At 38.9% G+C, this 18,386-nt stretch overlaps 1 protein-coding gene across 1 annotated transcript in view; it reads right to left on the bottom strand.

Annotated features, from left to right (window-relative positions):
• LOC124291809 overlaps positions 1–9,839 on the bottom strand; it is a 51,920-nt gene extending 42,081 nt beyond the window's left edge. The window contains 1 exon segment of the mRNA XM_046728883.1: positions 6,492–9,839. Within this exon segment, the coding sequence (XP_046584839.1) occupies positions 6,492–7,965 (1,474 nt within the window). The 5' untranslated portion in view covers positions 7,966–9,839.
• Between the last annotated feature and the right edge of the window lie 8,547 nt (positions 9,840–18,386).

Here is an 18,386-nt window from a genome sequence, read left to right as displayed (position 1 = left end):
AATAAGAAGATTATATTAATCCCGAATAGAAACAAGTGTCCTGACCCCATGTCTGCAGCACATTAGTGAATGTAGTTCACAGAAACTAATCGGTTCATATTTTAGGTTGTCCTGTCACTGCAGGAGTGTTCATGAGGAACATACAGAAAACAGGAGATTATACTGCCATTTTGATGAGCCTCCAGGCGAGATGAACATGTTATCATTAGCCGTGAGATGTTTACAGGCTTACAGAATAGACACCACACTGTGTGGAACACATCTAGAAGGAGAGTGGGGAGCTTTAACATTACCTTTCCAAGAAACCATAAAGAGATGGTAACCTATGGCATATCTCAAATAGATTTAATCCCTTGGAAAACACATTTGTTTTAGTTAGGATGAGAAATATTGACAGAACAAAGGTGGTCCAACTGAGAGGGACACTTTGTAATGGAAATCATGTTATATCAAGCTTCTTTTGTTCGCAGTAGGATAGGAAGAAATAGCACAACAACAGAGTTGGTTAATCTGTTCAGAAGTAACTCCAGAGAAGATTAGCTCTTTAGGAGAGACTTACTGCATTAGTGAAACAATAGGAAATCACTAAATAGACCATCAATGGAAATCTGATTCACAAAACCTATTGAACTGATAGTTTGCAGTGTCCATTAACTGCCCTGAAAGTTGTCAGTATGAGGTCTATATTGACTAATCATAACGAGATCCTATACGCCTTACAGACACATTAATTACATCCCTGTAGGGTAATTAGTGTGGAAAGGGAATATGAAAGCACATACTGTGCTGCTGTGTATGAGGGATCATATTGCAAAAATAAGACTTGTTTAGAGCCAGTGCCTGCATCTTCAAGTAAGACCAATGGGGAAAATACACTTAAAAATTAATGATTTTTTTTATAGAAAACCCAAACAGAAATAAAGGTAACAGTTCAGAACCTTGAAATTTAACAATATCTTCCCAGCAGCCAAACTAAATGAGAGCTAATGTCTACTAAGTTGAGCATCTGATTGTTCTTAAACTCAAATTTTCTGTCCCTATAGAAGCATGTTCATCTCTATTCTCCCCTTCTTGCATCAACAGTCATCACAGCAGAGTAGATAGTGATGAATACATCGATACATGTATCAGATCTGTTTACAGTCACAATCCTATTTGTAGTCACAATCCTTCCAGGGACACTTTCATCTATGAAGCATATGATAAACAACCGTGACCTTGGATCAACAATTCCGGTGGCATAAAGACAGTGAAAATACTCAGCATGAAGTATTTCACTGTGACCATCATTTGTCTGCCTGAGGCCTATACTCTATGTACATCTCTAAGACCCAAGATGTATTATTGTCAAGCACCTCATAAAACAAGCAGGTATAAAGGCAATCACTAACATCTTGCATGTATTTCTAAAGGATGTATTTAACCTGATCACATACCGTGAACAATTTCCCAATAAACTCAGCAATAGCTCAAGAACATCACCTTCTAACAAGGTATTAAACCATATGCATCTCTGGAGTACTGTGTTTTAAGAGAGAATTAGCATTGGATGAAGTAGGCTTATTACAGTTCATGCTTCTACATTCTTCTACAAAGTTGTACTTTCTTCAAACAGGAATTAAGCAAAACTCATGGATGAATAATGTTCAAATATCATGTAAAAATGTATACCAATGTGACAATATTAAACAGCTTTCATTCAGTGTGTGCAAGTCAATCAAACAATTATTCAATATGTGGTTTGTGCTAATCTGTGAGTGTGTCAGATTTTCTAGACTAGCAAACTGGTAACTTACAGAAAGGTCAAACAAGTTTTTGCACCATCAAACAGTTGGCTAGACAACTAGTTGGTGTTAGTCTCTTAATCTTCTTTAGCAAGATAAAGTAGGTAATCTTACATTGTGTTTCCAAACTTGGCCATGTACTTAGCATAACACTAATCCGAGATTCCCTCAGTGTATGAGCAGCTTATATGTAGGAACTAATTCACTCAGCACTCTTACTAAGTACCTGTCTGTTAAGCCTGCCTACTGTGTAACAAGGTACATCAGAGCATTATTTCCATGTACACGCTCTTCAGTCAGTAAATGTGATTGTCTTAGCGACCAATGAGTGAGTAAGTGAGTGAGTGAGTTTCCCTGCAGAGGCAACAATCTAAGCTACACAAACTGGTTGATATCACGAGCAAAGAACCACACAAGTGACTGCCAATTCCTCATTTTCATCAACAAGCATGGGGTACTTGGGGCCTTATCTGACCTAAAATCAGGGCCTCTACCATAGGGCTTTTCATGACCACCCTTTTCTTTTACTCCTCAGGCATGACCTTTGAACAAAGATACTGTTCACTAAGTTATCTCCCCAAGTTTATCTTAAACATATATGGCCTATTTGATAAGAACCCTGACACATAAAAATTGAACAAGAAAACATTTGGCACACGAGACACTGGCACTACTTACTACCAATCAGGAAGACAAGGTTTGGGTGGAAACAGAATCTCAAGACAGTGCCACCTGTCTGAACACATATGACATCCACCTGCCTATATCGAAATAACATCACAAATCCCCTCAATATCAAACTTGCTACATTAGTGATCACTGCAAATTATCAATAGGTAAAGTTTGATAATAAAAAATTCATCATTACAAAGCAAATCCAACAAGATAATAATTACCTATTCAACAGACAAAGACAATCAACATGATGAATCATTTGTACTCAAACACAGGTCAGCCTACCTAGTCACTGAAAAACAGCCTAATACTGAACCTATCCTTCACATGCCCCTCCCTGCTCCCCTTCCCACACCAGAAGGTCACATCTACACCGGAAATTGTTAACCACTGATTATTTCTGCTTTCATATCATTACAGTCCAAGCAGGCATTCTTTTCCCTAGCATTCCTGGGGAGGATGTAATACAGGCAACAAGCTTTTATATTCCATTTACAGGATATAAAACTCTTATCATAACAAAGAGCCTTAAACAGTAACATATGCAAGCATATGCCTCCCTTCTATTTCCTCCTTTACATGATTTTTAACAAACATTTTCCTACGGTATAACAGTGAGTGAGTCAGTATGGTTTAATACCATTTTTAGCAATAGTTGGGCAATATCATGGCAGGGGACAACAAGGGTTCACATACTGTTCCCATATGGGCTGGTGTAACAGTGCAACATAGACACTGTTGTTGTATTCATAATATACTTAGGTGTGGAGGACTGAGATGTCTCAGTGAGAAAAGTGATATTTTTACTGCAGTGAAAAAATCACTTTGCTGGAACTACTTCATGGCTAAAAACAGTTGTCTGTCCAGTATCTTGTCACACAACAAACTATATATAGCATTGTCAACATATATATTTCACCAAATACATAAGGTCAGCAATACGGGCATTGGATGACCAACTTCAACCGAAAGCTAAGACCAAAAGGATTGTTTGGATATTATTACAAGTGATGATCTTATTTACACACTGACTAAAAATAAAGAGATAACAACTGATGTAGATATGAGTTGTTTCCACTTCTATGTTATTTTCGAATATCAAACTATGTCTATGTGCCTGAATAAACCCAATAGTCTTTAGTTTCCAGCTCAGAGAATTTGGATTTCAAAAATTGTATTTCATCAGATTACACCTTTTTTAGATTTAATCAAACAGAATTTGAAAGACTTGATAAATTCATGTATGTAGTGAAATATGATGTATCTCTCATCTCGTGACTACGCCATGAAAATATCACGTTTTATCACTCAACGACAGATACATCATATTTCACCAGACATTTGACCACTTTATATATGGCATTGTGTAATCACAAAAAATATCCTCTACACACGACCAGAGAGAGATTGTCAACATCTGCTGATCTCAAAATAGTGATAGGCATGTGTTTTTTCCTTTCCTGAACTGGAAACTGCAAGATCACTGATACAAGTTTTGGATTTATTGGAAAGAACATAATTATCAATTTATTAATGATTTACCTGAACTTCAGTTTCATTTTAAAACTTATCCTGTATTCTAAACTTAGTGACAGCAGCAGGCAAATTAGGAAAAATACATATAGTTTGTTGAAAAATTGAATTTTTTCAAAGTTCTTATTTTCTCAAAATCAGAGGTTAGCCAAATTAATCCTTGTATTTGAGACTGCCATCAATGCAAAAACATAAGCTTTACATCCTGTTGTTATGCATTTGTAAATTAAGGCTATTTCTAGAAAGCCATAACAGTAGCTATTTGTATTAATATTCACATGTAATGTGACACTTCTCCAATTTTTAAATTTTTTAATGACTCTGCAGCAGACTGAATATTATGCTGTGAGGTCGAGATGAATCCTTAGGTAATGATTGCTGCCAATGACTCAGTGATAAAGTCCCACACGAAGTTGCTACTCCTCCCTATATCACTTTCCTATCACCACGCTGACTGATCTCCTTAATCAGTTGCGTATGTAACCTTTGACTGAGTGATCCACCCACATGTTCATTAATGAAGTAACTAGGTCAAGATGTTCACCCCAGGATGATCTGATGGCCTTTTAACCCCTTATAGACCCCAGTATGTGGGTTACCTCACAAGCTCAACCTGGCCACAGGTGGAAGGGTTAGGGAAGAACACTATTGTGTGATGTAAGGCAGGTCAAGAAGGGAGGCTTAGAAATTATGGACTTGTTCTTCATTTCATAAATTAATTGCAGCAAAGACATGGGATTAGGTTCACAATTTCGGTTTTAACTTGAGTCCACAGAATTCTAATAACACTGAGGTTATAACAAGGAACTTCCATGCCTAATTTAAAAAAAACCTGGCCTAATATCAAGAATGAAACCCAGAATATGCATGACAAGCTGACTGTCACAACTAGGCCAGGTGATCGCAAGCAACAGACTCACTGGAGTTAAATTGGATGAAAGAAGCAACATACTTCCTTATCCCATTAATCTACTTTCTAACATCTCGACTTATCAATAGTTCTCAAACACGGAAAAACACATGGCACATGCCTTGAAAACAGTGACTTTTATAACAGCATGAATTCTACACGTTGAGTTGTGGAAGCTTTAAGTGTTATATTGTTGACTTTAAGCACGTCAAATTTGTCATCGGTTGACTGTTTGTCACATACGTATCTCAGACACATCCTGTTTTCTCGAATTCATTCTGATAAATAACTGTAGTGTTGATTGCCCACGTAATTGAGCACAACAGCATGAGACACATGACTCAACATTATCGGGACGCATTGCAGTTACTACCTTACACACATACAATGTACACCAATTACCATTGCAGAGAAAATAGGTTATTTCTCAACCGTTATTGACTTTCAAAGTGAAATAGATACAGCACTACAAGGTGATCTCATTGAGCTACACAGTATCATTGAAGGTGATATAGGTGACTAAAGATAATCAATATAAGATACCCAGTCACCAACACACTGGCTATCAGTCTATCACATACAGTCTCACATGCTTACAATATCAAATATCTTTGTCAGAATACCATAAGCCCTATATATTTAAAACATTTAAAAATGTATGTTAATTTTTCTTTAAAATACATTTCTGCTTAAACACATGTTATTATTTCCTCAATACACAACTGTTAGTAACAAGTAGCCCAGGAACCTGACCTATGAAAGTACAGAGTGTGTTGAAAGCATTATGAGTTGAATGGAGGTCTCGTTTAGAAGGGTATGAGAAGTTGTGTACAAAGGTTATGGAAGTGTGATAAGTGCACTGCTCACACCTTGAGTGAGGCACAGGGCTAGGGTTACCTCAACAGGAACTACTGAATGATCTCGCACTCCCTACCCTGTCTCCTTCCCTTGGGTGGGGGGAGAGAATCACTGCCTTGACAAGGCTCATGTGGTCTAGATGATGTGAATATTACGACAGAGCATTGCAGGGAGATGGCTTGCAGATGGAAGCTTGGTTCCAGTTCACAGGGTGCCACATTGACAAAGCTTACATCAATTAACCAGACCAAGACCTACAATTGATGGTCTCATCAATAATTGATACCCTTTTGAGGAGTACAGGCAATGGAACAAAGATATTAGATTTTGTTTTAATCTTTTGTCTCCACTAATAAGTGTAATGCCATCTTCCCATAAGCTCTTTACTTATTAATGCATTTCTTTAGGTCTTCACACCATTCTTCAAATGACATTATTGTAAAGAAAAGTGAATATTCTCCATTATACTCAATGAACCCCCTTTCAACCCAAAACACTTGTCACACAACAGAGTGTGTTGGGTTTTACGCTTCTATAAATATTCCAGCAAGGTTGGGAAACAGAAATGGGTTTCACACAATGTACCCATTGGGAGAATCGAACTTGGGTGTTTGGCATGACGATAACACTTTAACAGCAAGGCTACCCCAATACCCCCTCCCATGACTGCGGTAGCAGTGTAGGAACAAAACAAGCAGAGCCTGGTTGGATTGTGGAAAAGTTCTACTTACATTTTTTAAGATCTCTTGGTGGCACCATGGCAGTTTTTGGAAGTGAGTTGTTGGAATGTAAGTACGGTGATGATAGGTGATGATGACTGTACAGGGGCATCTGGTAGCAGGACGTCGGCCAGTAGTAGCCAGGCACGTGTTGTGGGTACCACGTGGTGCCGTTACTGCTGCTACTGTGAGTATTTGCATAGTTTGCATCTTGAGAAGACTGATTGTGATGATAATACACTGAAAGAGACACGTCAGTGCCTGTCAAGTCAATGTACACACTGTCTGGAAAAGAGTGGTCGGGCTTGTGTCTTCGTTGTGATGAAATGTCTATGTCCCACAGCTGACGATGTGCCTTCTGATATTGAGATGTGGTCACATGTTCCCCTTCGATTTCTATTTCTTCATCTGTGCCCAAGTCACAGTCAATTTCAGTGAGTGTTTTGTCAGAGTCTACTGCCGCTGTAGCCCCTGCTGCTCCTATATCCACAGTAACAACATCGGCTTCAGCACCCTCTACACGTGCACCCCTTTCTGATGCACTGCTGGATTTCTTCTCGGGTAAAATGCTGTAATCTTGAAAAGTGTAATACTGATAGCTGTACCAGGCTGACAGACACTCCGGACATTCGGACGGAGGGCAGTCGTAACGAATCAAGGGAAATCCGGTGGTGTAGTTGGCTAGTTTTTCTAACTCCTCAGGGGTGAACTCAAAGGGAACAGTGTCATCAACCTGAATACTATCTGAGTCTGACACAGAAAAGTTCTCAGAACTTGAAGCCACTGAGGATTTATCACTCTCTGTGTCCTCCAGGCTCTCCAAATGTTTCTCAGTGTTATACAAGTCATTACAAATAAGTTCCACATTCTCACATTCAACAATACTGCGACGTTTAGCACCATCTATCTCATTTGAGCGAGTTGCATTGTTGAGCATATCAGAAAGTTTTGAATTAAGCAAAGGATTGTCTTTGGCAAAATTGCATTCTAAATTCCTAGAGTCTTTGTGATGAGCTTTTTCAATGACAGAAATGAGTGCATTTAGATTCTTGTTATCCTTCTTCTTTGACTTGTTGTGGTGATGATGTTTCTTGTAGTTGTGAGGTCTATCTTTATGTAAGTCCCTCAGTGAGTATTTAGGTACACAGGTAATAATATCCTCCTGGTCGTGGGGCAGGTCACTGTCCCCTGATTTCACCGAGGCCTCAGAGTCCTCCTCCAGACTCCTCTGCCTCTGCTGTAGAGCTGCCTTGAGTGTGTCTTTCAGGTGGATGACGATAGGGGTATTAGCCTTCACTTGTTTACGTTTCCCCTTCTGGGGGTGCCGACGCTGACCCTTTGTGCGCTCTTTCTGACAATTAATACATGACGAACTTAAACCTTCAAGTCTTTTAGCAAATTTTTCTTCACTCACCACTTCAAGGTTGGCACTGGCACTGACAGTTTCTCTCTTGACAGGAGACTTCCCTTCTGTGAGCTTCCCCATAATGGCAGGTGTTCCAGGGATGTTCACAGATCCTGAAGCAGTTGACTGATGTCAACTGTAGTCAAGTGTTGATAGTAGACACAATGTATACAGAGAGGCTAACACAGTGGCATGCAACTCCTCCTCTTCGCAGGCTGAGAGTCGAGTGTCCTCTGCTTGATGTAGGCTGTATAGACCGTGCCAGCATACTCTTCCTGACCTCAATGCTTCATTAGCTTTCCAGGTAACCAAAGGAGATGTGGTCAAACGTACACTCAAGGGAAAGATGATGTAATGATGAAGTTGTCATAGCACATGCATCATGTAAGCTGAGACTGACCACAGTCACAGAAAGGTCAGTTAGTGTTACAGAGTCCTTGATAAGCCCTTCTCCACTGATCTAAGTCTTCACTAACACTGGCCCACTGTCACTATCTCCATACACGACACAGCCTCTTACCTCTGACAGGTAGTGAACACGGTCACTCTAGCGTCCCTAGCTTGATGTGCAGGGAATCAGTTGTCTGTGAAGGCAGATCCCAGCCCAACTAGTAATACATGTAGCACATGAGTAGACACTATCAACTGGCTGGTAAAGGTGAGGTAGGTCTTTATACCACAGTCAATGTTAATTTCACAAAGAGTTGTCCACTGCCCAGTGTCCAGTTCATGCAAATTGCTGAAATGTAAGTGGGCTAGCTGTGAGCTGCATGCTTTTCTGGTGTTGCTCTCTCAGCCATGTCAGGGACTGTATGTAACAATAGACACCAAACACAAAGGACAGTCAACACAAAGGAAGCATGATCTACCAATGAAAACACCACACACCAAATCAATCGAGCCTTCTCTCATTAGATTAGTGAAAGCTAGTTGATGACATTAGCTACCTTTGTTTGTGGTCCTAGGTTGCCATTCTCATAAGAGCTACGAATTCAGTTGATCAGCTTACTGTAGCGAGATGGCTGCTACATGTGTTATGACTGGATTACTACAGCTACTATTGTAGTGTATACAGACTACTCACTGGCTGCACATGTGGCCTTAACCACGTGTTCGTCTCTCAGTGGCAGGTTACGCACAGTCACTCCATACAGGCTGAGACGAGTCGACTCTCTCACACACACACTGTATACCTGGCTGGCGACTTCAAGTGCAGATATGATACCTCTCTAGAAGTAGGCTATTTCCCAAGGTTGACACTTGATTGTGAGAGCTGTGGGTATCACAGGACATATTGCTTTAGACGAGGATTGCTCTGTGTGTGAGCAGTGAGAGTTGGAGACAGGTCTAATGCGATTGTCCCTCAGTGGCTCAGTCCTGGCTGTGATTGTTGTCTGCCTCAGGGCAGGTAGACGAATACGCAAAAACACACCATGCCAGTTCTGGCTGTTGTTGATAAAAATTGTGCTGGCCTTTGTTTGTCGTCCAATCAAGCTCACACACAAACAGGAATCGTGAGAACAAAGAGCAGTCACTAGTTGCGTCCGTGATACAAATAAACACTGACCATGCGGCCGTTCAATTGGGTTGAATTGTCACAGTAGCGACACCACAGAACGCGCTTACCTATTGATCAGAGGGAGGAACAGACCATCCAGAGCATGTCCTCTTTCCAAGGGGAACAAACACGGCTTTCCTCTGACTGACTGTGTGTTGTACACTCCCAGAGTTTACTTCCTCCTCACACTGTGACGTGGGTTGTAGTAGTGTGTCCTAATGGCCCTCCCAACTCAGCCCTGCCCTCCCGATCCCCATTCTGTCCTCTGCATTACTCACAGGAAACTCTCACATATACAGCAGCTAGCGATTCACCTGGCCCTCGCCATTACCTAGCTGGTGAGTGAGGCAGCCAGAGTGCAGCACCAAGTCAGTCACTCAGTCATAGCGAGGGAGGGAGGGTGGGTCATAGCTGGCAGCATATAGGCAGGCGGGCGGCGGGCGGGCGGGCGATGGTAAAGGCAACACAGACAGGCTATGTTAATCACCTACAGTCATGTGATCTTACCAAAGGAATAAGGGAGACAACATTCTCTGCTGTGCATAAATTATCATTATTAGCAACTTGCTTAACTATGGCATCTCCAGCCATTAATACAGCGTTCATAGATGCCTATCGACAATTCATGATATGTGTGTGTCAACAATAATCGACTGGCCCAAGCACGGAGCAGATGGGGCTATTCATCTAGAAATAAAGGGAGGATGCCGGCTACACCTGTCATGGCCAAGTCCTCCAAGCGTCAAGACAGGAAAGTCTTTTCACAAACCATCTTTCAAAAATATACCCTATAACAATATGTCTTGTGTGAATATGTCAATACAGTAATTCACCTTTCACATATATAACAAAAGCTTTCCCTTCCATACTAGAACATAATCTTCATCCTGATCATGCCTATCCTTAATCGTGACATATAACAGGGACGTGGTGAGAGAAACAGTGATCAGGAAAGTATTTTCAGAGAACCTGAGTTTGTTCTCCCAGATATGAAGCTCCTCTTCTCTGTTTTTATCAGTAAAACAATAACATGTGACACTGTCAACATAAAATGATGTATATTTAACCTAAGCTCTGAGCAGAGCAAACACACAGTATTATTTCATAAAGAAGGGTGACAAAACAACAACATGAAGAGTGAAAGTTGAACACTGTGTCCTGTTGCCTGGTGGATAACCATCTTGCAGCCAATCACTAATAACAGTGTCACACAAAGTAGCTGTTCACAACACAGGAGTAGATTTTTAATACCCACAAGTGATAATATCTGCCATTAATCTTCAACAGCTAGGATGTAGCCTAGTGTTAACAACAGGCAGTTTCCATGGAGAAATAAATATGATTCCTGATGTTGCTGTATCTTAGCTCACAGGTTTGTTATTTTGGTTGAGTGAATGCTGGATATTTTTAAACATTATTATCACAAACTCCACCTAGTTCATGACTGAACAATCCCAGGGCTCAAGATAACTTTTAGGGGGGTTGGGGTGTATTGCAAGTGGAGGTGTACTGAGAATTTTGGGGGAGTACTGACATGTTTTTGTGTGAGCAAGTTGGTGATGTGGTTTGTTATTTATGATATTAAACAACTTTTCAGCTATTAAACTTTATATATGTTAGACATACAAAGGTATCAATGTGCGTACATGACACGCTTGAAATTATATATTACCTCATACTTCGCTGATTTTTTGGCATACATTACGCCTGTACGCCCCTTATCTGTAGCTCTGAATCCTCAATCATATATCAAGAAAACAGGGATTGTGAAAACAAACGTAGCTAAATCTCTACTCTTTTGTTCACTCCTGGTTATATTAATCTGTTTCTTTGATGACATCAGTTCACACAAAAAACTGTTCCTAATTTTTTAATGTATATTTGTCATACTGTGTCAAACCAGAGACCATATAATATTATTAAACTGAAAGTAATCTGTCCAGAACTATAAACTGTAATATGGTCAGAGGGTTATTTCAGTGGTGAGTTTAAAAACCTCACCTATTTTCACCCAGTCTTCAACAAGCCATATCACCAAGACATGTGGATGTTAAAGAGGCTGGGAGGGCAGACCAGTGGTCAACAGCATGAGCAATCACACATCATCACCCAATCCAAATTGGTCAACACAATTTTGTAAACCTGAGTGTCAATGATCGGAAGTACCTACCACTCCTGTATAGTGAACAAGAGAACAAAGCTTCTCATTTCCTGTGAGATTTTAAGTGTTTCCAGATACAAGAGTGAGCTATTTCTCCCTAAACACACAAATCACATTTGTTTTAAAATATACAACTGTTTATATTTTTATGAAAGCAATCTTCCAGGACTGACAGTCACATATACCAACAGATACGAGGTATAATGTCAACCAAATTACAAAAACAAGTACAGAAGTACATATATTTGTATTTCTAGTCAATTACAAATTGCAGAAAACCTCATGAGGAAAAGATTATGAAATGAAACAAAGAGTTTTAAAACATTTCCACACATTATACCTTTGTTTCCTTTGAGATAAGCTAATTCAATCCTGAATAGTGAGAGTAATTTATGGCTGATCACACAGTAAGCTGGCCAAGTCTACTAATTAGTACCACTTTGAGATTTCGGCATCAATAGTCTGACATTACAGAAGTAGAATATATTCCAATGTATTATGGATTATAATCTCTTGGGGACCGTTTCACTGTTGAAAGCTGCTTTTCTTGAGCCTTTTAGAAGCAGTTACCCTCTGTATTTGGCCACTGTCTATAGCCACTTCCTGGAATATATTTGAACATTCCTTTGCCTAAATACACACAGTTGACAAAGGAACAGTGAGGAGTCACAACACATACATTATGTTCCTTGTCTTGAGACATGTCTAGACTTTTCTCCACTTAAGTTGGATTACTCAAAAGAACACATAGTGAGTAAAATTACATCCACTTTCACACACACACATATACATATACATCTGAAATTAATTCAAAATCAGCACAAATTAAATATTTCTTGGAATTGAGAATTCCTTTCACAGAACAGGATACACCATGCTGTTATTACTTCACAAACAATGAGAAGCATCAATTACTCAACACACATGATCCAAGATCCTGGTACTACAGAATCATTGTTTGAAATTACTCATCGTTCAAAACTGGGATTCTAATTTAAATCCTGATTTTTTTCAAATTCAGAAATGCTTTAACAATGTGAGATTCTTTTCAATTCCAATTTGGGAATGTTTTGGGATAACTGTGAGAGACTTCAGGCTGAATATCGGCTTCTGTGTACGTCTAGAGAAATTCTAGCAACATTTTCTGACATGAGTGTTATAAACAATGTTGATGGTCTTTGTCCTATGTCATACACACCCACTATCACGCAGAACAGGATGTAACTATATCCTGTTTGTTTCTTGGATGTATATGATGTTCAGACGTACATTCCAAAAGTGAAGCAGTATTAGAGCATGTTAATGATAGACAGCTTCCTGATCCTTACTGAGAAGAGCCTGGTATACAAGATACACACAGTGGAGATGCTATATGTTTGCTATATGTTTGCCATATGAGCCTATACACGCCCCTTCTGTCTGGACACTATTGACTGATTTGCCAGGATGAAAAGCTCCCTGTTCCTTCTTCCTGTTCCCATGATAGTTAACAAACCGATTATCTGGAAACCACTGTCAAATACACACATATATTTACACTCTGAAACCCTGCCTGTTTGTACCCAGTGAAAGCGACATCTCTGAAACAGTTGTATACCATACATACTCCATGCAAGTTGTTACAGAATGTATTGGGCATGTGGAAATGTGAGAGAAAGAGAGGAAGAAAAGAAAGGGAGAGAATGAATATGGTTTTACGCCATATTTAGCACTGTTAATATAGGAGACTGGTAGAATGGTACAGTACCGGTGCCTATGAGGGCCACCAAAACCTGGATTTCGTTGTCACAATCCAACGCATTATCAACTAGGATACCCAACCACCCCTGTGATGTAACAGGAGCCTTGTCAATCAGACCAAGACATCTGTCAATTATATACAAGTTACAAATGTGACTCTTTTACTTTTCATATATATTTTTCACCTGGTAATTTTTCAGTGATCCTAAGATAAGACACGTAAGCTAATTGGATGTTCTGGGCGTTTTCAAACAAAGGTGTAACATCTTGTCACCACCTTTGTCTGTCTACTGACCAAATTTGCCTGGACAAGAGTCACAACTGACTCATAAACAAATACATAACTGCCTGTAATCAGCCATGCAATTGTTTCATTGGCTCACCCTCCACCTCGCTGTGACCCTGGAGCTGCTCGGGGCTAGTAAGCCTCTACCTGTCTCCCAGGTCTCACAAACCCAAGTCACACCAGTAATGAGCAGGTTTAGTGACAGTTCATGTTTAGATATTGAATAAGCCTGAAAGTTCTGTGTAAATAGATTTTTCTTTGTCCAATGACCTTGGAGATGTAAGATGTGCTTGCTGATGCTGTAGGAACTGTAATAGTACTGAAGCCCAGCTCTGGAATGAGGTGGAGTTGTAGGAGCAGTATTCAAGTGTCACAACCTTGTACACTTAAGCTCTTCTTTAAGACTCACAACATTAAGTTCAGTGCTCCTCCTTTAATCTTTATTATTACTACAAATAGAAAAGATAGTTTCCTCTTTTAGAACTGAAATACAATTGTTCAAGACACACCTGATGGAAAGGCCTCTGTCAAAATCTTGGTTTGTCAACAGTAAGCAATTTAAAAAAAATTACAACCCCTTTAGCTCTTTGGATGCGAGAGGGACATATGTGTCCCTCCCCTTCAAACAGATATCAGTAATCACTAAATGCTATCTCTAAAATTCAATTCACAAAGTAAATATCTGATATTTACATTCCAAAAAATAAACCAAATAATGCTGTGAATTTCAATTTGTAATGTGTCAAAAATAGTGAGATTTATGATGGAACTAATTTTCAAAGGTCATTTCGCTTTGCAAAAAAGGATAGTGGGTGGTATAAAGAAACAGAAAATTTTCACCGAATGAAAAAATCTAAATATATTGAATGTGATTCTGAGGCATTGATTGGCTAACAAGCGTTTTATTTTGCATATATATTCCATAAACCCCCGAAATTAGGCCAATGCTTATGAACGGATTATAAAGTGGGAGACAATAGAATGCATGGGGCTCGTGTCACATTGTTTCAATGTCACTAATGTTGTACTTTTCCCTTCAGGTATGGAATGTTGATGGTCAAATGAGTCTGTGAAGTTATCATTGTTGATATATTTATTAATAAAAATTGTTTTTGCATTTACTAAGTTATAAACTCCTAAAAATGGTCTGCACACTTTGACCTATAAAGCATGCACTGTTAAGTTCTTAATGTTTCATTGGCAGCGCAAATACGGTTTGAACAAAGCTACTAATGGAGTAGGTTTAGTTTTACACTGCACTCAGCAATATTCCAGCTATATGGCCGCGGTCTATAAATAATCAAGTCTGGACCAGACAATCCAGTGATCAACAGCATGAGCATCGATTTATACAATTGGGATATGATGGCATGTGTCAACCAAGTCAGCGAGCCTGACTACCCAATCCTTTTAGTCGCCTCTTACATCAAGCATGGGTTACTGAAGATCAGTTCTAACCCAGATCTTCATAGGTAGCTTCTAACTGAAGTTTACACATTATCGAAGTTTGATATATGTCTTGAGGAGGAGGGAACACTATAACCAGAAGTCAACCATGTCTACAAGTTGGGACACAGCTAGAGCTATTTTTTTTATTGAAATTCACACTGGTTCAGCCAGTGTCTACGAGACCCACACATTATACAGATGTGTAAAAAAATTATATTCGAGTGTAACACCAAAATTCGCTAACAGTATCAAAGTTCAAATACTGCTACTGAAATACATAAATGAACAGTTCTATCCTACTCTTAAGACATTAAGAAAAACCTGATTCAGATAGATTTACTATAGTTATATGTAAGAATTAGGTGTTTCTTCATTCCTTCTGAGCAGTATGTTATCATTTTAGAAATGAGGCAATTCTTTCATAAGACTATACATTTGCACGACAGACTATAATGGACTGACTGAGTGACTGAGTTTGGTTTTACGCCGCTTTTAGCAATATTTCAGCAACATCACGGCGGGGGACACCAGAAATGGGCTTCACACATTGTGCCCATGTGGGGATTCGAACCCGGGTCTTCGGCAGACTATAATGGAGGTGTAAGCATGAATATGTGCTTGCTAGCCATTCTTTAAACAGACTGAAACTGGACATGATTACAATCGTTCTGATCAGCACCAGTTTGATTCTCTGTCAGGACAAAGCAAGATTTATGAGTTCTCTGTTGCTTACATTTACCTACAGAAACATCATTTGATAATATCAAAATATTTGAGCATTGTCCTAAAAAAATATGTAGCAAATACAAAAATAACAACGCCTGTTATTCCAGTTTCAGTTGAACAGAAACATATCAGTATAACCAAACACTGTGGGAAGTAATTAAAGAACAAAATCAATACATACACAAATCAATTTTCAATTTTGCCTGTACTAACAGCAGCTACCAAGGGTACTGAATAGGAAGTAATGTGTAAAAGTATTGATAAAAGCATTCAATTGGGTATTATTTAACATGTTTGTTGTAATCTCAACCAATACAGGTTATGCCATAAACACATATTGAACAAGTGTTGATAATTTCAATATTGTACCCACAGAGCATATTATGATGAATTGTTGATACAATGTTGATAATGAACACAGGAATAAAGGCTTGTTACATGGAACTGAATAGCCCTTGCCAATAATATCATCCAATAGACTGCTCTTAATCAGAAGCTAACCATTTGGGTGTGTCCTAAAAACCATTGCAGTTATATTGACTGCTGGGCTGCTGCATAAGAGCAAATCAGTATCAGGCCAAATGGATATATTAGCCCTACTGCAGATCGCTAACTGAAAGATTGTGTGGATAAGTTCCAGGAAAAGGTCCACATATTTACTCAAGCCTTAGTGGTTAAAACATTGGCTGTAACACCAAACACAAAGGTTTGACTCCACACATAAGTACAATAAATGAAGCCCATGTCTGGAGGTTCTCAATGGCCAATTATGGCTTTCCAGTTTTTGAGAGGGCATTCTTCTACATCAGTACCAAATTTAAAAACAATCTCATGTCAGTGTCCAAGAAATTAAATTAAACGAACCTGAAACTCTCCTGGTACATGTCATATATGGACAATTACTTACTCACATGATTTGGAAACAAATAGATCCTGATTGGTTATAATGCAGCGTTGTTTGCATCAATCTTTATATGTGTGACAATACCTTTTGGGCAGATGGCTAGCTACATTTCTACTGTTCAGGGGTGCCATACTTCATTTTAGCTTATGAAGCAATGTGCTACATATTGTCATTGTCTGCATGTTTAGTATATTGATATAAAAGAAAACATAAAACAATGTTCAAACTTAGACAGCACCGTATTGAACTAGTACAGATTCACTCAGTATCTTCGCTAAACCTGAAGCATGCATTCTCGGTTTGGTCATGGTAGAATAGAGATAGACCTACTGAGTGTTCAATGTAGAGCACGGTTACCTGTGCTCTTTACCACGCTAATCGAAACCTCAGTTCCAATTCTATTTAGCACAGAAAAATCAATAGGTAACCTTGATCTACTTTGGAAACAGTTTGTTTCTCTAATAAGTGAAGCAATAGTGTTTCTGACTGCAAACACAGAGCAGTATTTCTTTGATCATTGTTTTCTGAGTAAATGTTCTGTAAATAATTCGGCATTTATTCAAAGACTGGAATAAATTTTAAAAAAACAACAAAAAACTATCGAAGAAGTTTGTCAACATAAGTTCACACCCAAGACTGTAGACTGAGAAATACTTGTCACTAACTCACTAGCTTGTCTAATGTTGAAGGTATCTTGAGGACTTGCAGAATCTTGTTCTTTCCTCGGGGGGATCCAAATACAATTTCATTATTGTGGGTATTAAATGTTCATGGCTGAGATATTGCTGATGGGACATTAAGTTTTAGCTATCTGTAGTTTCATCAATGCTGCAGTAAAAACGTCTAAAAAAGTCTATCAGTGATTAAAGTAGCAGATGATCAATATTGGCAAGGATATAGGGGCAATTATTGTGAGTTATTCTCTGAACATAATAATTACTGGTAATTGCTTCAAGTTGATTGGCAAATGTTCCATTGTTTTCATTGTTTTGGGAAGTTGCCCATAGCAACAGAGTTGCATCAATATAGGGTTTCAATAATTAAACATGACAGTATGGAAATACGGTTACGTCACAGGTGGTTTAATTTGAAGTTGCTTCTCCCTAAATATATCAGCTGATGTCTTTATTTGTCACATTTCCTCACTAAAAACAACCGTAACACGAAGAATAATGTCGATGCCAATAGAAAGTACAGATTAACAATCCCTCAAGAAACAAAGCTACAAGTCCCTCATCCAGGCTTGTAGCTAACAAAACGTATTTTCCCACGAGAGATTATCTGTAAATCCTCCGTTATTCTTGATTCACTAATGTTGGTGTTCCCCAACAAGAGGACATGACTGGATCCCAGGTACATCAAGCAGAGCCCCCCCTGTGCAGGTGCTAATGCCTGGCTGACTACACAGCATGTATCTGCAATCAGAGGGCTGTTCTAATGGAGGCAACATCTGTGTCCTCACTGCAGGCTACAACTACACCATCTGCTCCTTCATGTCTAACTCAAACACTGTTAATACATTCAATTAATGTGTGTATACTACTTCAAAAGGACAACCAGATTCTTTCATGTTACTATAATTAGCCTTGTAGAGTTTTATATTACGAAAGTTAATGTTTCATGATTCTGTATAATTGATAGTTACAGTTCTTTTCATGCTACTATAGTTAGTCATCTT

Source organism: Haliotis rubra, unplaced genomic scaffold (genome assembly GCF_003918875.1).
Source record: "Haliotis rubra isolate DU_JTF1 unplaced genomic scaffold, ASM391887v1 Scf5, whole genome shotgun sequence".
Classification (NCBI taxonomy): Eukaryota; Metazoa; Mollusca; class Gastropoda; order Lepetellida; family Haliotidae; genus Haliotis; species Haliotis rubra.
This window is presented reverse-complemented; position numbering and strand designations above follow the sequence as displayed.